The sequence below is a fragment of the Chrysemys picta genome, chromosome 2, assembly GCF_011386835.1.
Source record: "Chrysemys picta bellii isolate R12L10 chromosome 2, ASM1138683v2, whole genome shotgun sequence".
NCBI classification, from domain to species: Eukaryota; Metazoa; Chordata; order Testudines; family Emydidae; genus Chrysemys; species Chrysemys picta.
Window position 1 is genome coordinate 5,155,380 of NC_088792.1, and position 23,421 is coordinate 5,178,800.

General features: G+C 51.1%; 2 protein-coding genes and 3 non-coding genes across 19 annotated transcripts in view; 1 reads left to right on the top strand and 4 right to left on the bottom strand.

The window, feature by feature from the left end:
- Nucleotides 1-4,853: 4,853 nt before the first annotated feature.
- Nucleotides 4,854-13,562, bottom strand: LOC101949757 (SCAN domain-containing protein 3-like). Of its 11 annotated transcripts, none has more exons than XM_008173119.4 (6): nucleotides 13,466-13,562; nucleotides 12,138-12,209; nucleotides 10,807-10,870; nucleotides 9,822-9,893; nucleotides 9,064-9,131; nucleotides 4,854-7,199 (listed from the first exon to the last, which is right to left on the bottom strand). In XM_008173119.4, the coding sequence occupies exon 6, from the start codon at nucleotides 7,118-7,120 to the stop codon at nucleotides 5,129-5,131; it is 1,992 nt and encodes a 663-aa protein (XP_008171341.2). In that variant the 5' UTR covers nucleotides 7,121-7,199; nucleotides 9,064-9,131; nucleotides 9,822-9,893; nucleotides 10,807-10,870; nucleotides 12,138-12,209; nucleotides 13,466-13,562; the 3' UTR covers nucleotides 4,854-5,128. The 11 variants fall into 11 exon arrangements, with proteins under 11 accessions (XP_008171341.2, XP_008171340.2, XP_042716536.2 ...); XM_008173118.4 differs by having other exon boundaries at nucleotides 10,803-10,870; XM_042860602.2 differs by lacking the exon at nucleotides 13,466-13,562 and adding an exon at nucleotides 13,162-13,354.
- On the bottom strand, nucleotides 7,727-7,864 carry LOC112060263 (small nucleolar RNA SNORA9). Its single transcript, XR_002889575.1, has one exon. It is a non-coding gene; the product is annotated as a small nucleolar RNA SNORA9 (small nucleolar RNA).
- On the bottom strand, nucleotides 9,602-9,736 carry LOC112060261 (small nucleolar RNA SNORA9). Its single transcript, XR_002889573.1, has one exon. It is a non-coding gene; the product is annotated as a small nucleolar RNA SNORA9 (small nucleolar RNA).
- Nucleotides 11,918-12,052, bottom strand: LOC112060262 (small nucleolar RNA SNORA9). The gene has a single exon (XR_002889574.1). It is a non-coding gene; the product is annotated as a small nucleolar RNA SNORA9 (small nucleolar RNA).
- Nucleotides 13,563-17,760: 4,198 nt separating the features above from the next.
- The window catches only part of CCM2 (CCM2 scaffold protein), a 68,861-nt gene continuing 63,200 nt past the window's right edge, over nucleotides 17,761-23,421 (top strand). For 4 of the 5 annotated variants that reach the window (XM_042860584.2, XM_008173121.4, XM_042860596.2 and 1 more), the window contains exon 1: nucleotides 17,761-17,928. In XM_042860584.2, coding sequence (XP_042716518.1) covers nucleotides 17,899-17,928 — 30 coding nt within the window. In that variant the 5' untranslated portion in view covers nucleotides 17,761-17,898. The remainder of the gene's footprint in view (nucleotides 17,929-23,421) is intronic. The other variant, XM_065582530.1, reaches the window with a different exon arrangement.

Below are 23,421 nucleotides of genomic sequence, written 5' to 3' on the forward strand. Positions count from 1 at the left end.
CCAAGGGGCACCGTTCAATCTAAATAAGCCTCATTGGACTTATTGTGGCCCACTAGGGGAAACTGAGGCAGGGATGCAAAGGTGGCGGTGTAGTGGGTCACTCCAGGACTGAGGGTCCCCCGTACAGGTTCCCACAGCTGCAGACCCTGCAGCAGCTACCACTGCTACCTCACGAACGGTATTTTTATTTACAGAAGTGCTTGAGGTTAAGACAGCTGTAGCAACTTCCTCTTTCAGTGCATTCCCTGCCTGCGCTCCCTCTCCTGGCAGGTCTTTGGATCACACTGCAGAGAGCAGCATGGGTGTAGCGCATTCAAAGCGCCAGGGAAGGGATTAGACAGATGACCTCACAGTACTTGGGGCCCTTTTCCACCTTGGGTCTGAGCGGTGTCCTTCTCCCAGCATGCTCCGCGGCCATTTGACCGTACGGGGGGAGCCAAGACAGGGGAAGCAAGCGTGAGCAGCCGCAATGGGAAGGAAAGGCCTGCGGCACGCTTAGTCACACCCCCAGGGACTTGCCCAAGGAGGGAGGCCCCAGCAGCGCTGGGACTGGAACTCAGAACCAAGCAGGGGTGAAAGTACGGCGTTACGGGGCAGTACGGCGTACCGGTAAAAAGTGGCCGCCGGTACCGATCTGTACAGCTGACTTTAAAGTGCTGCCGCAGGAGCGGCTGGAGCCCCGGGCAGTGCGGGCCAGGCAGCCCGGATGGGCTAGCTGGGGGATGCTGACCCCCAGCCCTGCCCCCTTCCGCCCAAGGCCCCGCCCCTTCTGGGGGAGGGGCACAGAGGCAGCCCCTGTACCGGTAAGAGTTCAATTTTACTTTCACCCCTGGAACCAAGTCCCTATTTCCACACCTGCACTCCGTCCATGCCGCTTCCTTGAGGCCCAGCAGCCGGGACCCCAGCAAGGTGAGCAATCGCTCCTTTTCACCGAGCGGCCGCACCAAAGAACAAATCCCATCTCGTTAATATCGGTACTTGCCCGTGTAAGGAAACTCTCCCGGCTACATGAGCAGGGGGAGACCTGTGACCACACACACGTCTGAAATGCATCCAGCGCTGGGAGGAAGAAAGCCGCCCTTCTGGGTCAGTTACAGTAGAACAGGAAGCGGTCAGAGTGGTGATAGGGAAAGACTGTTTGGGCGAGCAGGTAGAGAACAAGGGCATTAGCCCATGGTGTGCTACGACAGCAGCAGTGGACGATGTCACGGTGTGTTCCTTGCGGAGCACCACACTAGGGGAGCCGAGAACACCCACTGACCGAGCCGTTCGGGGCTGCAGCTCTGCTCTTGGGAGCATTAAACCTGTATCCGAGTACCGCAGGACGTTGGAGCTCCCTGCTGAGCCAGTGCAGGAAGTCAAGTATCAGAGGGGTAGCCGTGTTAGTCTGAATCTGTGAAAAGCAACAGAGGGTCCTGTGGCACCTTTAAGACTAACAGAAGTATTGGGAGCATAAGCTTTCGTGGGTAAGAACCTCACTTCTTCAGATGCAAGTCAAGTGCAGGAAGGTAACTTCCCAGCAGGTGGGCGAGGTGTATCAGATCAGCGGGTGGAGTCCACACAGTAAAGCATCCCTCAGCCCTCCACAGCAGAGCAGAACCAGAGGAAATACTGGTAAGACGAACAAGCTCTTGGTGTATTCCCCTCATCAGAGCGCCGACTCCTGGGGCCAGTACAGCCTCTGCCTCAAGGCACCAGGGTGCACAGTGGGAGTGGGCCCCCGGCACAGTAGCATCGTCTGGTAAGACTTTGGGGCACTGGTTTTCACAGCTCCCCCTGGGGTCGTGGCTGGTCAGCTATTGGACCCCTCTCTCCAGAACAGCTACCCGGGAGCGTTCGCTGATGGCAGCGGGAAAAGCCTCCTGGCCTTGGTGTAGTTCCGTGGATACTGACTAAGGAAACCAAGAGGCTGCTGCTGCTAACCCACGATCAGCTTTGTTTATTGAGGTTTGTACTTGGGGTGTGTGTGTGTGTGTGTGTGTGTGTGTGTGTGTGTGTGTGTGTGTGTGTGTGTGTGTGTGTGTGTGTGTGTGTGTGTGTGTGTGTGTGTGTGTGTGTGTGTAGAAGGGGTAAGGCAAGGCTGTAGGTGCCCCTGCCAAGACCAAAACTACAGCCCACCTCCCTCCCCCCAGGACTCATCCCCCTTCAATACCCTCCCGCAGGCAGAACCAACTCCCCACGGACGCACCTTGCAGCAGGCCCTGAAGGCCGAGACACACCGGCTACTGTGGATGGGGGTAGAGCCAAGAGCCCCCTCACAGAAGATGCTGTGGGCAGCCCGCTTTTACGCCCAAAATCCAGCTCAGGTCCCGCTGCCTCTGGCAGCCCAGCATGAGGTGCTCTCCCCCCTAGGAAGGGCCCAGGCTGTTGTGGGCTCACACCAACCCCATCACTATCACTGCTCGACCCTGTGGGCGGCCGGGGAACACTGCAGCTACTGCCCTCCACCAGTCTCTCTTTCCTATTTTAAGGAGAACAGCCCAATGGGGAGGTGCCCAGAGGCAGCAAGTGGCATAGGCTAGGGGCCACTCCCGGAAAGGCTCTGAATAGGAAGGGTGGTTGTCTAACTCAAGGGGGTAACGCCGCAATACAGACACTCACCAGGAAGAGGCTCAAACAAGGCCACTCATCACATGCAAAGGGCTTTAAGAACCACAGACTCTGGCCATGCCCCAGCCTCCCCAAAAGCGCAGGGGCCTTCCCCTGTTTGGGCCACCCCCAATTCTTATCCAACACTATAGAGGAGGAGGTTATGACTATGCCAGGTGCTTTAAGCAGGACCTCCCACGCCTCACAGCCTTCCCCGGCCGAGGTCACTCCTCCTGGCATCTCACTAACGAGGTAGACCCGGGGCTAGCTCGGCTGCTGTCAGGTCCGGGACTGCAAAGGAGAGACCAGGAACGGTCATTAAGCAGCTGCGGCTTTGACCATCACCAGGGTGATCCTAACTCATTGAACGGGAAAGACCAAGGACCAGCTCAGCTGAGAGGCCAACTCTCCCGCCTCACTCCATGCGGCCACCAGCATGCCGGCCAGGACCAGCGCTTCCTCTCATGTTTTATGTTTATGTGCGGAATGAATTTTGCTATGTGCACCAGTATGGAGGTTGTGTGACACATCACCTTCGTATCAGTGCACTTAACAAAATTCATGTGGTGGGGGTGGGGCCGAAGGGTTTGGAGTGTGAGAGGGGCTCAGGGCTGGGGCAGAGGGTTGAGATGAAGGCTCTGGGGTGGGGCTGGGGATGAGGGATTCGGGCTGTAGGAGGGAGCTCAGGGCTGGGGCAGAGGGTTGGGGTGAAGGCTCTGGGATGGGGCTGGGGGGTTCGGGATGTGAGAGGGAGCTCAGGGCTGGGGCAGAGGGTTGAGATGAAGGCTCTGGGGTGAGGCTGGGGATGAGGGGTTCGGGCTGTAGGAGGGAGCTCAGGGCTGGGGCAGAGGGTTGGGGTGAAGGCTCTGGGATGGGGCTGGGGATGAGGGGCTCGGGGTGTGAGAGGGAGCTCAGGGCTGGGGCAGAGGGTTGAGATGAAGGCTCTGGGGTGAGGCTGAGGAGTTCGGGCTGTAGGAGGGAGCTCAGGGCTGGGGCAGAGGGTTGGGGTGAAGGCTCTGGGATGGGGCTGGGGATGAGGGGCTCGGGGTGTGAGAGGGAGCTCAGGGCTGGGGCAGAGGGTTGAGATGAAGGCTCTGGGGTGAGGCTGAGGAGTTCGGGCTGTAGGAGGGAGCTCAGGGCTGGGGCAGAGGGTTGGGGTGAAGGCTCTGGGGTGGGGCTGAGGGGTTCGGGCTGTAGGAGGGAGCTCAGGGCTGGGGCAGAGGGTTGGGGTGAAGGCTCTGGGGTGGGGCTGAGGTGTTCGGGCTGTAGGAGGGAGCTCAGGGCTGGAGCAGAGGGTTGGGGTGGAGCCAGGGATGAGGGGTTTGGATGCAGGCTGTCCTGGGGCTGTGGCGAGGAAAGAGGACTCCCGCACAGCTTAGAGGGGACTTAGGCCAGGACACTGCAGCATCTCAACAGTGCTCTGGCAATAGGGCAGAGGGGCTGCTACAGTGGAAACAGCTAGTGCTCAGCTATCTTCCAGGGGTTGTAGATGACATCAGGTAATCCCCACAACCCCCCCTCCCTCCGGAAAGGCAGCGTTATCCACAATGGCTTAGAAAGGGAAACGGAGGCACACTAAGAGGCCTGCCCACAGCCAACTGGTATTAAAATTCCGAGGTTCCTGGCTCCTCGCCCCAACTGTATACCAGTGTGGGGGAAGTGCTGCCTCCACCACCTCAGGAAGCGAGAGACGGGTGATCAAAGGCAGATCTCCTGGACTGCAGTGCAGAGAGCTAGCACTAGCTCTACGGCGGCTGGCCTGTCGAATAACGTCCCCAAGGGAAGGGGGAAGCCTAAATACTTCCTCTGGCAGGAACCATTTCCCACTAGATCCCAGCAAACCTGGGGCCCAACTGATCTTTGCCAGCTCGAACCTGCCCCAGCTCTTTTTAGAGCAGGGGTTTTCACAGCAAATGCTCTGCTGGCCTCAGAGTGCAGCCACTCTCGCTCCTGCTGGTGGCCACGCTGACAATTTTTCCTAAAATATTTAATTAACTTTAGGAAAAACAAATATGCACATACACACGTCCCAGTCATTGTCAGTTATTTATGTAGGGTTTGTTTTCTTTTCCTTCTTCAGACTCTAATAAAAATAATGCACTGTTGTCTCTAGGGTGACCAGATGTCCCGATTTTAGGGTCTTTTTCTTATGTAGACTCCTATTACCCCCACCCCCTGTCCCGATTTTTCACACTTGCTGTCTGGTCACCCTAGTTGTCTCTATCCTTTACTGGAGCCCAACACAACAGAACACTAACAAGGCGTTTGGCACGTTTTTGTCTTTTTTGGTAAAAGGTGGATGTCTGTACAACAATTGGAAACCACATTTAAAAATGCTTTTACATAATTAAAGTCCAAATAATGAAAAAAAAAATCTGCAAATATGTCCAAACTTTCTCGTTCACGGACAAAAATAAAAATCAATCCAATTTAGCAATAAAAGTAGTAACAAACAATCCTGTTATATTGTCCTTTACCAATACAGGGTGATAAGCCCCAGAACTTTAATTTCACGAACACAGCCGTTGTGTGGCTCAGACTACCTGCAGACGTTCAGGAGCTCTTGGAATGGAAAGTCGGCAGGATCTCGGGTCTCCTGTGAAACTAGAAGGGAAGATTCCAGGTTAGCATCAGTGAGGCCATTTTGGGACTTGCCCTTCAGACAATGCAGTGCACTAAATGCCCTCTCACACAGCACCGTAGTTGAAAACAGGGACAGGAAAAGCAAAGCAACTTTAGCTAGAGGCCTGTAGGTGTCCTCAGACAGGTACACTTTGAGCCAGAACTGCTGCACCGTAACACCGGGCTGACTGAAGTAGGTTTTCATCCTTGCATTATTACGCATGTGCACCAAGAGATACTGGAGATTCCTTACATCCAAAGAGGCAAAGGAAGCTAATCTGTCTCGCAAGGCTGTTAGTTTGTCTGCAGCCAAAAACCCTGAACCAGAATTGCTGAACGGGTCCGTCACAAAAGTGTACTGACGGAAAAAGTTTCCCTCGCTGAAACAATTTTCAAGCTCTTCCGAGAGGATACGCAGGTATTTGGTTACAGCTAAGCCAACCTTTCGCTGTACGCTCTCGTCCTGACAGCCGAGAAACCCACTAAGCTCAGAAAAAACAGAAAAGTCCCGGTTCTCTTGTAGTTGCTGGACAATGTCAGCGATGGTCATTCGGAATGTATGAATTACTTCAACACGGTCAAATATGGTGAGCTGAGGTATCTGGAGCTCCAGGGTCAAGGAAGAAAGCTTTGGCAAAAACTCTTTCAAAAAGAGCAAAGCACCATGTACTTCTGGATCTTGTAGCTTTTGGGACAGTTCCGGCGAAACGGTGTTCAAAACCTCAATGAGCTCTCCCCGGAGCTCAAACAGCCACTGTACATGGTCATTAAAACTAAGCCAATGGACCAGGTTGTAACGCAGCAGCACCTTGTGCGTCTCAGAGCCCGTGTCACACAGAGTTGCGAATCTCTCTTTATTGACACCGCTGGTGTTCACAGCGCTGATGCACTTTTTCACTACGGATTCAACCTCATCCATACTTTCCATTGAAGCCTTGCTGGCAAGTACTTCTTGGTGGACAAACCAGTGAAACAGAAACAGTTTCTGAGGGCAGCTTTTTCGGAAGCAGTTCAACACCTCTGCTTGGGCACCTTGCCTAGCCGCTGCCCCATCAGCTGTCAAGCCGCACAGATTGTCAAAGCTAACCCAGCACTCTTGCATTCTCGCCTGCACACTCTGAAAAATGTGTTTGCCAGTTGGCCTATCAGTGAGGCTCACCTGACATAAAACGCCTTCGGTAAAACAACAGTGAGCACAGTCAAAAAAGCGAACGCATACGATTATCTTGGGATTCTTCATGACATCAAGGCTCTCAACCAAGCACAGGCTGTAGAAAGGGCTTGCTGCGACCTTCTCGGCTATTTCGTTTTGTAGAAAGTTCGCTAGATCTCTTGTGCTCCTCTGTAACATGTCATTGCTCAGTGGTAGCTCTCTGAAAAGCGTATTTTCTGGTTGAACGGCCAGAACAATTTTCTTCACGAGTTCTCCTTCGTCGAAAGATTTCCTTGCTTGCCCCAAAAGCAGGGCCACTTTAAAAGTAGCCACCAAGAGCTGATCCGCTTTCTTCAGAAAATCTCTTGGCGGTTGCTGTTGTCTTTCGAGCTCGGTTTTTGCATCATTTAACAGCTTGCGCCTCTGAAACTCACCACGGTAATTCTGTTCAACTTCCCCCGCATGAGTGTTATAGTGACGCTGCATCGCGTACATTTTAATTTGACGAATTTCCTTCTTACAAATAGCGCACACTGCAACTTGCTCAGAAATGGAATTGGATGGCTTCAGAAACACAAGAAACCGCGTTTCCCACTGCTCCTGAAATTTTCGATTTTCTTCCTTCCACGTTCTGCTTTTCTTAGCAGCAGGTAGCTTCTCCGGGACCATCTCTGCATCACATTCAGGGGCATTTTCTGGCACTGGTTGTTTGAAAGCCTTTCTGATGTCCATTTCCATTTTTAACTCTTTCGCCATCTGCCACGAACAATCTCAGCCTAACCAAACACCATGCAGCGATCTTGCCGAGGACGCTGGCCAATAGCCGCTTACGGAGCTACAGTAGTGCGAGATGTAAACAGAGTGATTAGCCAATGAATATGCTTTGTGACTTGAAAGAAAACCACCCCTATGTAGTTCAGTTCTCCCTGCATTGTACTGTACTATTTAGAAGGGCATGAGCGTACATTATGATTCATTTCAGAGTAGCAGCCGTGTTAGTCTGTATCCGCAAAAAGAACAGGAGTACTTGTGGCACCTTAGAGACTAACAAATTTATTAGAGCATAAGCTTTCGTGGACTACAGCCCACTTCTTCGGATGCATACCATTATGATTCATGGCATTCACAAGACAACTTTAATACCCAACATCTCAGTGATTGCTGGGGCTCTTTGGAGGCTGTCACGGCTGCAAAAAAAAAATCCACCGGTGGCCACATTTGAGAAGGATCCTTACACAAGGAGCCATCGTCTCACGGTTATTACTCCATCAGACAGACTCAATCCACAGCTTTACGAGTACTCTAAAGAACATCACCCCTCCCTTTGCTTTGGGATCTCCACGCTCCTGTGTGCCGGCCTAGGAGTGTCTGAAATTTCTATAACCTCACTCCGAAGTGGGAGCAGAGCAAGGCCTCAAACCATCTCAGGTCTGCTCTTGCAAGCGCTACAGGAACGAGCAGGGTCACAAGGCAGACCCAGCCATGCTGGAAGGCTTGCGGGAAAGAACTTGGCCTGTCAAGCACACAATAGATCCTCTTATTCAAGAGAAACAGCACCATTTAATAGAAACAGATGCTGTGGCAGGTAGCATCAGCCAGCCAGACACTCACAAGCGGATATATTTATTCATATGGACATTGCCACAGATCAGTGCATGCACAATGAAGGCTGCAGTCTTGTGATTCCTACTTCTAATGATCAACAGCGTTTATACTGCACCATCTGAACGCCGAAGACTCAAACAAGGGTGTGAATTTTATACAGGGATTACCTGCAGCACTGATACGCAGCAGCTAATTTCCATCAGCAATACAAAGTTTGGGGGAAGAATAACTTCACCGACATTACAGGCATAGTTACATTGTGCCTTCCCAGAATTCCCCATGATGGAACCTGGCCAGCACGTGGGTTAACACGTACTCCTGAGATGAGTGCCATAATGGGACCAGTTATTGTATTATAAGTGGTCCAAGTCTCAGAACCCCATTTTACATGTAGCAAAGCATCATTCTGGGGCACTGTTTAAAACCAACTCAGGAATTCTGACTGAGCCAACACCATCCTGGGGTTTCTTTTGGACATCTATGCCCAAATAAATCTGTTAGTCTTTAAGGTGCCACCAGACTCCTTGTTGTTTTTGTAGATACAGACTAACACGGCTACCCCCTGATACTTGAGTCCAACGCAGGTATGCTTAACTCGTAAGATGGAGAGATCAGACTTCGGCAGCCTGGCCAAAGACAACGTGCTGAACAGAAATACCAGCACTGAACACAATGGCTGGATTTTAGGCCCACTCCTTGCACGGCCTTGCCCTGTTCTCTGGCAGGTATCAACATGCAAGGCTCTGTTTTGTTCAGGGAAGTATAGCTCCCACAGATGGCTCCATCTCTACTCATCAAGTTCCAAAGGTTTCTGTTTTTTTAAAAAGCAACAGAGGGTCTTGTGGCACCTTTAAGACTAACAGAAGTATTATGCTTATGTAAGCTTATGCTCCCAATACTTCTGTTAGTCTTAAAGGTGCCACAGGACCCTCTGTTGCTTTTTACAGATTCAGACTAACACGGCTACCCCTCTGATGTTTTTTTAAAGTGGGTGTTGGGACACTCTGGTTTCTCCAAGGCTGGTCTGGGAGCAGGGTTGGGGTGTGGAGAAGAACAGACATTTCAGCCCAGAACTAGTCTGGTTTTTAGCTTACCCACTAATTCCACTTTCCATAGCATGAGCGCTTCCATGTGACCAGCGCAGAGACTGGGAAGCCACAAGCTGCAGGCAGGAAGACAAGATATGGCAACACCAGAAATGGAAATGTATTAAATGTAAACGTGGAACAAAAAAATAACCAGCGCAAGGTCCATCCTGTGAATCCTAACAGAATAATCCAGAATGAAAGGGGCACGTGAGACCAAAGGAGGGCTTAGCACATTGTTCATGCCTCACGGCTTTCCACAGATCTTTAATGGGTGGGGAAGAAAGCAGGAAGCCAGGTTAGGGGCTTGCCATGCACGTTTCAGGCAGAAGTAGTCAATAGGTGGACAACAGGCCAAATCGGGACCGCCAGACACTCTTGAACGGACCCCAAAATCTTTATTTACTGGTGGTGGTGGGTAGTTGTTGGTGGGATTGTTTGGTTGTTTATTTCTTTCCTCTGGAGTCTAGACCTTGACCAAGAAATTTTGATCTTGACAAAAAATAATTAGCTACCCCTGTTTTAGGCTCTGTCTTGACGTGATTCGGCCTGTCTGAAATTTCTATAACCTCACTCTGAAAAGGAGCAGAGCGAGGCCTCAAACCATCTCAGGGCTGCTCTTGCAAGCGCTACAGGAATGACCAGGGTCACCACAGACCCAGCCATGCTGGAAGGCTTGCTCACGTGGGGCAGGCAAAGGAACCGGGGAAGACTGATATGGGAGGTTTAATTTCTTTGATGCAGTTCAAACCCACAGAAATCATTACCTTTCTAGCTCAGCAGCATTGTGCACACCTCAGGCCCAGCCCCTCCAACCATAGACTCCGCGGAGATCGTTTCTACAAGCAGGAAAATGAGACGAGAAAAAAAAAAATCAGATTATTTAGCAGAAGACGATGGAGAATCTACTTAACCGGGCAGGTCGGTCATAGGATGTTTCTGAGATATTTATGCCCTTGTCGTCTCAAAGTGTTTTACAAGCCACACATGCATCACTCACTCCTAAGGCAGGCAGCCACCCTAGAGAGCGACACTATGGAGCAGGCAACGGTGGAATCAGAGCAGCCCCGGCCTGTTACCAAGAGAGGGTTAGTTCTGTGGCACTGTCTGAAGGAGGCACATTAACCTGCACAGAGATCAGCTGATCTGCCTGGGGAGTAGGGAGCGGAACCCCCTCTGCCGGGATTTGCACCATGAGAGCTGAAGTCTGATGCTTAGAACATGATCCCACCCCTCGAGGACATGCCAAGCGGTCAAAGCCTCAATCCCCATTTTACATGCAGCAAAGCATCATTCTGGGGCACTGTTCAAAACCAACTCAGGAGTTCTGACTGGGCCGACACCATCCTGGGGTTTCTTTTGGACATCTCCTACACAGCCACAGTCCAACCCAGGTACACTTAACTCGTAAGATGGAGAGATCAGACTTTGGCAGCCTGGCCAAAGACAACGTGCTGAACAGAAATACCAGCACTGAACACAATGGCTGGATTTTAGGCCCACTCCTTGCACGGCCTTGCCCTGTTCTCTGGCAGGTATCAACATGCAAGGCTCTGTTTTGTTCAGGGGAGTCTAGCTCCCCCGGATGGCTCCATCTCTGCTCATCAAGCTCCAAGGGTTTGTTTAGGTTCTTTTAAAGCGGGTGTTGGGTTTGGGACACTCTGGTTTCTCCAAGGCAGGTCTGGGAGTGGGGGTGAGGCGAGAAGATCAGACATTTCAGACCGGAACTAGTCTGGTTTTTAGCTTACCTACCAATTCCACTTTCCATAGCATGAGCGCTTCCATGTGACCAGCACTGAAACAGGGAAGCCACAAGCTGCAGGCAGGAAGACAAGATATGGCAACACCGGAAATGCAACTTTAGACATTTCTTATATGCTACTGTGGAGCAAAACATTCCAAGTGCAAGATCTGTCCTACAAATCCTAACACAATCATCCAGAATGAAAGGGGGTGCAGGAGACTAAAGGAGGGCGTAGAACAGGTTTTGCTATGGAACATTGGGAATCATTAAGAAAAGGACAGATAATAAGACAGAAAATATCATATTGCCTCTATATAACTCCACGGTATGCCCACATCTTGAATACTGTGTGCAAATGTGGTCACCGCATCTCAAAAAAGATATATTGGACTCGGAAAAGGTTCAGAAAAGGGCAACAAAAATGATTAGGGGTATGGAATGGCTGCCATATGAGGAGAGATTTAACACAAGAACTAGGGGCCACCGAATGAAATTAATATGCAGCAGGTTTAAAACAAACAAAAGGAAGTATTTCTTTCCACAACGCACAGTCAACCCGTGGAAGTCTTTGCCAGAGGATGTAGTGAAGGCTAAGACTATAACAGGGTTCAGAAAAGTATCAGAGGAGTAGCTGTGTTAGTCTGTATCCACAAAAACAACAAGGAGTCTGGTGGCACCTTAAAGGCTAACAGATTTATTTGGGCATAAGATTTCGTGGGTAAAAAACCCCCACTTGATGCACGGAGTGAAAATTACAGATACGGGCGTTAATATACTGGCACATGAAGAGAAGGGAGTTACCGTACAAGTGGAGAACCAGTGTGGACAAGGCCAATTCAGTCAGGGTGGATGCGGTATGGTGGATGCGGTAACACAGCCACCCTGACTGAATTGGCCTCGTCCACACTGGTTCTCCACTTGTAAGGTAACTCCCTTCTCTGACCTAAGTGTGACCATCCTTATGTAATAAACATTGTTCATGTCTCACTGCTTTTCACACTACTTATGCTCGCAGATCACTGGGTGGGGGCAGACACTGGGAGGCTAGGTTAAGGGCTTGTCATGCATGTTTTAGGCTCAGTGTGGTTCTGCCTTGATGCAATTTGGCCTCCTGATTCGGCCTGTCTGAAATTTCTATAACCTCACTCTGAAAAGGAGCAGAGCGAGGCCTCAAACCATCTCAGGGCTGCTCTTGCAAGCGCTACAGGAATGACCAGGGTCACCACAGACCCAGCCATGCTGGAAGGCTTGCTCACGTGGGGCAGGCAAAGGAACCGGGGAAGACTGATATGGGAGGTTTAATTTCTTTGATGCCATTCAAACCCACAGAAATCGTTACCTTTCTAGCTCAGCAGCATTGTGCACGCCTCAGGCCCAGCCCCTCCAACCATAGACTCCGCGGAGATCGTTTCTACAAGCAGGAAAATGAGAAGAGAAAAAAAAAAAATCAGATTTAGCAGAAGACGATGGAGAATCTACTTAACCGGGCAGGTCGGTCATAGGATGCTTCTGAGATATTTATGCCCTTGTCGTCTCAAAGTGTTTTACAAGCCACACATGCATCACTCACTCCTAAGGCAGGCAGCCACCCTAGAGAGCGACACTATGGAGCACGCAACGGTGGAATCAGGGCCGCCCAGCCTGTTACCAAGAGAGGGTTAGTTCTGTGGCACTATCTGAAGGAGGCACATTAACCTGCACAGAAATCAGCTGATCTGCCTGGAGAGTAGGAAGCGGAACCCCCTCTGCCAGGATTTCATAGAATCCTAGAATATCAGGGCTGGAAGGGACCTCAGGAGGTCATCTAGTCCAACCCCCTGCTCAAAACAGGACCACAGGGCTGGAAGGGACCTCAGGAGGTCATCTAGTCCAACCCCCTGCCCAAAGCAGGACCACAGGGCTGGAAGGGACCTCAGGAGGTCATCTAGTCCAACCCCCTGCCCAAAGCAGGACCAATCCCCATACAGATTTTTGTCCCAGATCCCTAAATAGCCCCCTCAAGGATTGAACTCACAACCCTGGGTTTAGCAGGCCAATGCTCAAACCACTGAGCTATCCCTCCACCGTGAGGGCGGAAGCCTGAAGCTTAGACCAGGATTCCGCCCCCAGGCTGGGAGATGCCTTTGAGTGAGACTATCCCTTAGCCATACAGCAGCAAACAGGGCGTGCGGCCCATACAGCACACCGGCCACGCTGCTCACGGCGACTGGGGCTCCGATCCCAGACACCCGCTGCCCTAGCTCCCTCACCCGGAGCCCCTGGCTGGGCAAGGCCCGTGTTGCACAGCCCGGCGCGTGCCCAGCGGGACGGGACGGTCAGACCCCGCGGAGAGGGGCGCGCTGCCACGCCAGGGGTGCCCTCACCGACAGCAGCACACGTGCAGCCGCCTCTCCGAGACTACAGCTCCCGACATGCACCGCTCCCCCAGCTGCAGCGGCGGCAGGGCTCAGTAGGGAACGCTGTCTCCTGGGATTTGTAGTCCCCACATGGCCGAGAGGGTCGGGGGGGAGGCACCGAATCGTCTCTCACTTCCACGTGGGGCTGAACCCCGAGCATAGCCCCCGACACCCCCCCCACCCACGCAACACAGCGGGCGGGCCCCGCCTGCACCCGCACAGGGCTCCCAGGGCAGCGCAGGCCCCGGATGGAGGCGGATTAGAAACTCACCAGCGCCGCTGCAGCGACTACTCCCCACCGCCGCCGCCATGTCTTCTGCGCCTGCGTACTAGCCCCCCCAGCGCGTGCCTCGCGTCATCAGCGCGTCCCTCCCCTAACTCCGCCCCCTCCCTGCCTTTGCGGGGCGATGGTGTCACCTAGCGGCGGGGAGGAGGCAGGACTCGGGCGAGCAGCGGGTTACCCTATTTCCCAAACGCTGGGGCTAGTGCCTGCCCCCCCCCGGCCACAGTCCTGCCTCTCCCCCCTCAGCTGGCATTGCTGCCCCCCCCACGTTCTCCCGCATCCTGCTTTTTTGACAATTCCCCCACCCCCTATTTGCTGTTGCCAACTGACCAAGTTGGCAAGAGGAAATGGGACAAATGCCCACTTTTGCCAAAAAAGTCGGGCCAGGGCCAGGAGCGTAGCTAGTGGGGTGCAGAGGAAGCAGCCGCTTCCCCTCAGCTTCTCGCAGGCGGCCCGGCTCCCCCTGCCTGGGGCTCCCCTTGCCCGCCGCCCCCTCTGCAGCACTGCCCGCCGTGGGGATGGGGCTCTCCCAGGGCTCTGCCCTGCACGCGCCCAGCACCCCCTGGGCTGCTCCTGCCTCCCCAGGCTGGCCACAGATCCCCTCCCCCGGGGGGCTAGGGTCCTGCTGCGGCTTGCGCCCCTCTGCCTCCTCCGCAGGGCAGGCAGCCCCAGGGGGTTGAGGCCGTGCCACCCCTTCCCCACCTTCCCCCTCCAGCAGCCCCCGCACCGCCCTGCCGGGCTTGTTCAGCCCTCGGCCCCACCGGGTCCTGCCCTGCCGGCCCTCATGCAACCTGCCCCTACTGTGCAGGTGCAGGGGCAGCCATGGCCCGGGGGGACTGGGGGAGCCGCAGCAAAGCCCCGCCCGTAGCTGGTGCAGGAGGCGAGCGGGGCTCTCAGCCCAGGCTCCGGCATCAGCCTGCAGCGGGGAGCGGAGCCACCGCCGCCAGCTCGGCTCAGCCCAGCCCGCTCTTAAAGGGACACGGACCCCACCATGGCTCGGCCCGGCCTGGGGCACATGGGGGTGTCACCTCACCCCCGGCCTGGGGGGCGAGGGGGGTGCTCGGCACTGTAGCAGCGCAGAGGGGAGGCCAGCACAGAGTGGACCCCATGGGGGGGGGGGCGTGGCTCGGCCGGAGGAGCCAGCCGAGGGGGGGGGGGCGGAGCGGCCGGAGGAGGAGCCAAGGGTGGGGCGCCTTTTTTATGTTTGCTCCCCCTGCTCTTAAAACCTGGCTACGCCACTGGACAGGGCTTAAAAAAGGGACTCTCCCCCACTGCCCCCCCCAGCTACGCTACTGTGTCCCAGCCCAAACGGGACGTCTGGTCACCCTACACAAAATTGGCCCGCAAGCACCACGTGTGACTACATGTACATGTGCCATCTAATCACCTATCATGCACATTTATTCCACCTACGTGGACACCTATGGTATGGGTGCACTCACCGTGCGTGTGTGCCAAACACACACAATGACCCGAAGAAGAGCTCTGAGGAAGCTCAAAAGCTTCTCTCTCTTATCAACGGAACTTGGTCCGATGAAAGATGTTACCTCACCCACCGTAGCTCTCTAATATCTTGGGACCAACATGGCTACCACACTGCGTAAAACACACACAATGCGGGTACGAACGCATCAATGTACTCTGCAACTTGCACACCTATCATACGCAAATTCAGACTATGCACGCTCATACATATGCCACGTGGACCTGGCACATACACACATGCTGCATACAGGGTAGTCGGTAGACTGGCAAACTTGTGACTGCTGCCAGAGCAGTTCATCCCGATTTCACACTGCACTGGGCAAATTACAGTTTTCCTTGTTTACCGTAGGACAAGGCCAGTCAATATAATAAACCACACATGAGCACACACTCCACACATTACAGAGAGATCAGTTGCCTCTCCCTAGTTATAATCCTAGTTAGGTTAATGGGCAAACACAAACAGTGGTAAAGTTAGGCACCTGATCTGTGCAACTTTTTGCAGGTTCATGGCCGAAGCCTGTAAGGTGGTTTGGGTTAAGAAAGAAGTAGAAGTATGGCTTGGGGCCTAAGTTAGCCTAAGCCTAGAGGGGTATGCAAAATTGGAGTTGCTAGTATAAGAAAAGTTCAAGATAAATTGGAGACAGAGTGTTATGGGAAAGTAAGAGTTAGCAAAGCCATGACCCAGGGTTATGTTATCATTTTGTTTTGGTTATAACTGGGTTAAGCAAGGTTTTTAATCAGTATTATTGAGAATTATGTATGTTTTATTAAAATATCTATATTGCTAGTATGGAAAAGACATCGGTGCAGAGGTTAATTTAAATAATGTGTAATGTAAAGAGCCAAGAAGAAGGTGGCAGAAATATAATGATGGTAAAGGGCAGTTTAATGTTAATTAATATTATAATAGAATATAAAAGGAGTAGTTTTGCTAAACTGCAGGAGAGCTCCAACGAACATGCAAAGGATATTGTTAGGTTCCTGGATTATGTGGCTGTACTTCATTCGGTTATCAGTGGACTGATCACCCATTGATATACCATTTCATCTTTTGAGTGTATGATCATAGTACTGTGTAAGTAGTAATTGCATGCTTGCTTGCTTAATTATTTTTCTTTTTAATAAACTTTGGTTGTATCATTCAAAGTGTCACCTAGTGGTCCTCTATTAAATAAATGTTCTGTAACCAAACTAAAAGCTCAAACCTGAAAACTGTTAGGTTTTATTACACTCTTATCTTTATCAACTTAATCTAACATTTCAATATACAGGTTACAAGAGGTCTACAAACCACCTAAAATAGCAAACAGCTACAAAGCTGTTTTTTGCTCCTTATACAATATTGCTAAACTTTTGTGAACAAAAATCATGACATTGGTTTACAAATCATGAGATATCTCCTCAATATATGTTCCATTCTATATGCATCCAAAGAAGTGGGCTGTAGTCCACGAAAGCTTATGCTCTAATACATTTGTTAGTCTCTAAGGTGCCACAAGTACTCCTGTTCTTTTTGCGGATACAGACTAACACGGCTGCTACTCTGAAACTTAAAAATCATGGTTTTTTTAATGAGGTGTCTGTTTTTTTGAGCTTTCAGGGTTTATAGTGGCAAGCTTTTATCTGCTAGACTTTTAAAAACAAAATCTGAAATTCTCCGATAATCACATGCCACCGAATATCATAAGATGTGTGATCAAAGTGTGTGAATTGGCAACAGTTCCTATGTGGCTTTGGCTTGGACAGTTGCTGGGCCATGTAACCCATCCCATTTACTGAAGGCAAAGGGCAGTACTCTTGCAAACTAATTATCTGGGATCACAGGGTGGCTGGCCCTGAAAGGGAGCTGGGCCCAGCCTCACCTGTGAGAGACAAACGGCCTCTCAGCTGAGACAGAGATCGGTGAGAGAGCAGGTGATTCTAAAAGCCAGCAAGTGGCTAAGCTGGAGAAAGAGCTGCAAGGACGGGGAAGGCGCCTGTAGGAGACCTTGGGGCTTGTGTGGGGGTATGACAGCTGGAGCAGGGCGACTCAGGCCAGCAGCCAGTACAGTAGCTGCCTGTAGGGAACAGAGATCCTTGGGGCAGGGATGGAAGGGGGTAATCAATGTGCTAGTTTTCTGTGGCAGGTATAAAGCTGATGTGCTGAGCCAAGGGCCTGGCTCAGACTCGGGGCGTGGCGTTGCTCTGGGCTAGGCCGGTGACCCACAGCCTGCTCTCTGGTTACAGGCCCCTGCACCAGCCTGTGGCGCTAAGCCTGCTCCTCTTGCCCCTGCGGCTTTTCCCAGCTCCCTGGATTCTGCCTGGCCAGGCTGGGGGGCTGCACTCGGGGGGTCCATGGTTGGCACTGGGGCCACAGCCAGGGGGTGTCTGGATGGGAGTCAGGGGAGAAGGGCCCAGCCCCCAGGTGGGGGCAGCAAGGAGGGGTGAAGGGCTATGCTGGGCATGGAGGGGGCAGGGCAGGGGCCCACGTGTGGGAGTGGGTGGGGTGTCAGCCACAAGAGCCTCCACTGCAGGGGGTGGGGCAGTGAGGAAATCGCGCATGCGCAACTCTGTTGACTCCCTCCACCCTCCTCCCGCTCGACGCTCCGCACATGCGCTGTCCCCCTTCCTTGTCCTTTCTCGGAGGACTGACGTCAGCCCTCCGGGCGCGGGGGGAGGGGAGCGCCGGCCCCGCGCTGAGCACGCCGGGAAGCCGACGCCCAAGATGGCGGCAGGATTGAAAAGTTGTTGCCGCTGGGGCTGCTGAGTCGGCGGCCGGGGCCGGCGGGAGGGAGCGCGGCTGGCGGCGCGCGGGCCGGCCATGGCAGCCCGCTGAGGGGGCGCTCGGCCGGCCGCCGACGGGGCGCGGCTGCGGGGATGCCCCCGGGGAGCCGGGGCCGCAGGAGGCAGCAGGAGCCCGGGGCAGCCGCCGCCCCTCACCCCCCGCCTGAGACATGGAGGAGGAGGGCAAGAAGGGCAAGAAGGTGAGAGCGGGGCCGGGCCGCTCTAACCCCCCATCCCGGGCCGGGTCCCCCTGTCCCCGGGGGCTGTGCCCGGTGCCCCGTCCCCGGGGGCTGTGCCCGGTGCCCCGTCCCCGGGGGCTGTGCCCGGTGCCCCGTCCCTGGGGGCTGTGCCCGGTGCCCCGTCCCCGGGCTGCTGGACTCGCCCTGGCACCGCTTCAGCCTGGACCCTGCTGCCCCTCCCCCTAAGCCGTGAGCTCCCCCACAGTCCCCCGGGGGCTCTGACGCGGCCAGCCTCTGCCCCGTGGCTGCTGTGTCTCCCCCCCCCCCCCTGACGCGGCCACCCTTCCCCACGCCGGGGCTGTTGAACCCTGGCGCTTCCCTCCCGTGTTTCAGGTCTGCTACCCCCCCCCACTCTCCCCGACGCTGCCCAGCGTTATCCCGAGGCTGCTGTCTCCCCTCCTGTCAGCGTGAGGTGCCCCTTCTCTGCCCACCACTCCCCCCTAGCACAGCGTCGCTAAACCGTTCCCCTCCCCATCGCTGCCCCTGAGGCAGCAGGGACTAGGGCCTCCTCTGGAGGGCGCACTTCCTTTCTATCTCCTCTCCCCCCCATGAGGCTTAGTGTCTCTAGGCAGACCCTCCTCTGCTCTCCAACAGCATGAAGCCTATTTCTCGCTGCCCTCATATGCCCCAGGCTGCTCTCAAGCCTGATCTGGCCCTGACCAGTCTTGCTGCACTCCAGCTGGGGCACCGTGAATGACCCACTGGTGGGGATGAGTGACCTAAAGCCCCCCAAATCTGTTCTTGCAAAATGGAAAGAGCTAAAAATCTTCCTTGAAATGAACCTTGCTTGTGGGAGTCTGTCTCCCAGGTGAATGGGACTTGGACAGATCTGACATAACAGAGCAACAAGAATGCATAGCAAAATCACAGCTACAAGAGCTGTCGCACGCCTGTGATGGAATAGGAGAATGCATGGGACCCTTACCTGTTTAGATTACAATACCTTATATGTGGCTGAAATGCTGTGTGACTGTTACACATTTCTAATGGTGTGTGGGTTTTTTATCTCTCCCCTGTGAAGCACCTCATGCTCTTGAGAGTGGTACTTCCCAAGAGTATGGTGCTAGCTAACACTTGCAACTAATAACTTTCCTAATTGGGGTTAATGAAAGAGCTGGGAACTGTACCACTATTCCTGCAAGGCTGTATGTTTGAGTTAATGTGGTAGAGGTAGATTGACCTATTTATTGTAAATATCTGATTCAAAACTTTCATGAAAACCATGACTGCTTATAGAGGTGTTTGCTTTGTCTATGTAGTAGTTTTAGAAGGGTCTTTAGAATACAGCATTAGATTTGTACTATGGCTTCCATTTTTCAGTCTTTCTAAATAAACTCGACTCAGACTTGCAGTTCAGTTTCAGAAGACATGTTTTCTTTCTTTGTGTGGCTATAGTGCTCGTGAAAGGTGCCAACTTGACAGCCCTGGAGACTGCAGTCCTCTAGACCAAGTACGGCAGCAGTACAAGTCTCTCCACACTGCTTCACCAATGTCACCAAACACCTAGAGACCACTTCTAAGGGTCAGAGGATAGCTTAGTCTTTGTGGCCTACTCAGTCTTCTGCCTCTTTGCTGAAACTGCCAACAAGACAGCCAATTAATGCCAAGATGTCTTAAAACTGTATAATCCTACAAGAGCACTGTACTTCATCTGTGTTGTAACCTGTTACTGTAACTCATTAAATGAGGAATACATAGTACAAGAGTAATGATTCAACTCCCCATGCCTTTTAAAAAACAAACGGGGGGGGGGGGGAATTAAGGGTGCAACTCCCACAAAGGTAGGTTGGCTGTTTAAGTGGTGAACTTAAGCAAACCTAACTTAGCACTGACCTGGGATGGAAAGTCTTGGCTTTTAATGCTGTCAAATTAGCCCAGTGTTTTGGGGTGGGAGGGTGAAAGAGATCAAACCAAACTTCACTTGTATTTAGCTATGACACTCTTAGTACCTTTCCTAGAGCTGAAGATCTCTGTGTAAGCTGGAACACTTGTCTCTCACCAACAGAAGTTGATCCAATAAAAGGTATTGCCTCACCAATCTTGTCTCTTTAATACCAGCATACATGCTGTTCAGAGCAATAGTGAAGACCCTGTTGACCATGGCATCTAACTGACCAGGAAAAGGGAAACAATTACCCCTCAGGCTTGTGATGTCATAACTGTGGGAAAACAAGTTATTTTTAGTCCAGTATTTTGATTGTAGATACCGGCAGTAACCATTATTTCAGAAGGTGGCAGCAGAGTTTCCCAATGAAATAAGCAGATGCTATTCATTGGTGACCAGGGTGTTAACATGTTTAGAAACTGTAACTTTTCCTGCTAGTCTGGAATTCTTTAGTCATTCAAAACTCAAATCAAGTAATATTTCACTTTGTTCTGCACTGATAGGGCTTTTCATTCTGACCTAAAAGTATTTTACAAACAAACCTCATGACATCCCTGTAAAATAGGGATACCTTTCAGATGGGGAACCTGAGAAATAGGGTAAGTGACTTGCCCAAGGTCCTACAGAAAGTGAGTGGCAGAGCTGGGAACAAAATCCAAGCCCTGTCACTAGATCGCTTTCCCTTCATAGTATTCTATATGTAACATTAATACTCAGAGGCTGAATATAAATTGTTTTGAGCTTGTTCCCAAAAAAAGCCGTTTAAAGCACAGTTGTTTTGGGTACTTAAACAAGTGTGAGAACACTTCAATCTCGTCACTTCTGCATTTGTTAAAACTTTTCTGGTGAAGGGGGAGATTGAGGAAAACCTTTGCAGAAAGAATCCAGGAAATGATCAGTGCTAGCACAAGACTCTTAATGTTACACATGACATGCTATCCTTCTAAATGGGGGTACTTGTCGTGTTGTCAGGAAATGCTCTTGAGCTGTATTCAGTATTTAACCCCCCAGCTAAGGTTATGATCTCTAAACAAATAGTGTCCATTAACAAAACTATTGTTCCAGGCTGTAGGGTGTTGCCCTATGACCATATTGTACCCTTTTGAAGCTACATTCTGTGTGCATTCCATTGCCTTTTATCAGATTTACTAATGCAAGGTAGCCACTCAAGCCTAGATACAGCAACGAGGAACTGAGTAGGATCTTAAGGACAGGAGAGGATGCAATATAAAATCTCATTACAACATATGAAGCAGCTTTAAAATGCCATAGACTAGGGCCCATGTCAAGTTGAAATGGTACTAGATGCATATTTGGTTGCTAGGAGGGCTTCCTTGACCAGTATAGATAGGCATCTTATGACCTACTACACATTTAGTTCCTGCTGCCCCAGTTGTGGGGCTTGGTTGTTGCTTTTAGGTGAGCTGCTCACCACCCTTGAAATCAGGGCTGGTCTACGCATGGACTTATTCCTGATGAATGCAATGTATGGACACTTATTCCAGAAAAAAGTTTCTTCTTTCTGTTCTCTTAACCTGAAATGAAGGTGAGCAGAAACAAAGCACTCTTGTTCTGGAATAAGAGTCTCAACACATGGAGTTCATCAGGAATATGTCCATCCGTAGACCAGTCCTTAGTCTCTGGCCAGCAGGTGTCAAACACAACACCATTTATATAATATATATGGGCTTGGTTTTTCAGAGCCCAAGATCAGAAGGGACCAGTGTGATTGTCTAGTCTGACCTCCTGTATAACATGGGCTATAGAACTTCCCCAAAATAATTCCTATAATTTGAGCTATTCTAAAGTCCAGAACCTAGAAACAGCCACAATAGTACTGCAGTGGGGCCAAGTTCTTGCCACAAATCATAAGGCTGCAATTTCATTTTGAGTAATGCTTGAAGCCGTCTCAGTGGTTAGAGCATAGGGATTAGGCCTTTCCTGTCACTATGGAATTAAACAATGACTTCTGGAGTGTATTCATATCTGCCACTGGTTTCCCGTGACTTGGGACAAGTCACAGCTTCTGAGGCTGTTTATTTGGCTGGTGAAATGGGCATGTTACTCCATTGTGGATTTTACAGTACACATCAGCTCTGAGCTAATGAAATCACTGATGGAGAGACTTCATCTGTTAGATGCAGCATTGTCCTTCCTGTGTTTATTGTATGATGTGTATTAGAGAGGCGCAGGTTGGATTTTAAATGGTTTAAACCCAGAAATTCAGATTGTCACAGAATGTGTTGGAGCAAGGGTCATAACAATTTCTTGTTGGGGAGAATCCCATCTGAGTGAAAACAGGCTGTCTTGTTTCAACTGTGTGCTCACGTCAATCGTATTCATGAAACAAATGGCATGCTGTCCAAAATGGAAAGTTTGAAATGCTTTAGAAACGCTAACAGTTCCCAGTTTGACTGGCTAGGCCTCCGGCGTTTGTTGTTTCCTACTCTTTCAACTTATTTGCTTTTTTTTCAACGCTTAATTTAATTCTGAATATCACCCATACCCATTCAAACATGATGGAGGTTTTGAGTAGGTTGCATAAAGGCTTGAGTCTTGTAAAAAGCTGACACTCGAATGCACCTGTCTTGTCTTCAGTGACTGTTCACAATCTTCCACCATTTGGATTGCAATGATATGTGACAACCTCCTTGGCAAACAGATTTGGGTAGATATCTGGATCTCCAGTTAAATGCTAGGAGAAGGGATGACATCAGGCTTGGATTCCAGCAGCTATGTTTCAATGGCCTCTTCCTATTTTGGGCTCAACAGATTAGCTTTGTGTTTAGGAGCAAATGGAAGAAAGGTTCCGTTGCTTCTCTCCTGTCCTTGTGGTGGTCCAGTTCTTACTAGGTCGATCTAGATTTCACCAATACCGCAGCAAGTGTTGCCAGCCTGTACTCCATCAAGTCTGTTTGAAGCCTTCAGTTGCTTTTGTGAACTTTTCTCTGCAGAGCCCCTCATGCAGAGTGTCTGTTGTATTTTGATCAGTCCTCAGTGCAAATATTGACACTTATGGTAGCTGGGAGGATGGAAATGTAGATACTCTGAGTATTCTATAGTCATTGGGAAATTCAGGCTGCTGTGGGACTGAAAAGGACTGATGCCTGAACTTCCACGACATGCATTAGAACTGTTCAGTGGTATTATTTAACCCTTCTTGGAAAAATGGCTGAGAACCTATCTCTGATGTTTAGGATGATTTCACCTGAGAAGCTTTTGTTTGAGGAAATTTAAAGACCTTATGATATGCTCACATCTTCAGAAACTGACGCTTTGTAGTTTTTGCTGCTGCAGAAGGAGTAGCACAAAATAGGAATGTTTCCTCTCCATGTGTATAGGCTTGTAACAATTAACCACTTCTCATCTATGACCAACCATTTTGCATTAATGCCAGTGTTGATTCTTCTAGCTCTGACTTTTTAAATATTTCTTCTTTAGTCACTTGCAGCATCTGGTTTTAATAAACCTGCAAGTTGATGTGTCTGGAGAAATTGTATCCTGGAGAAAGTACTTCCATCTTTCCTTATTAAATAGCTCATCTTGTGCTACATTTGAAGGAGGTGATA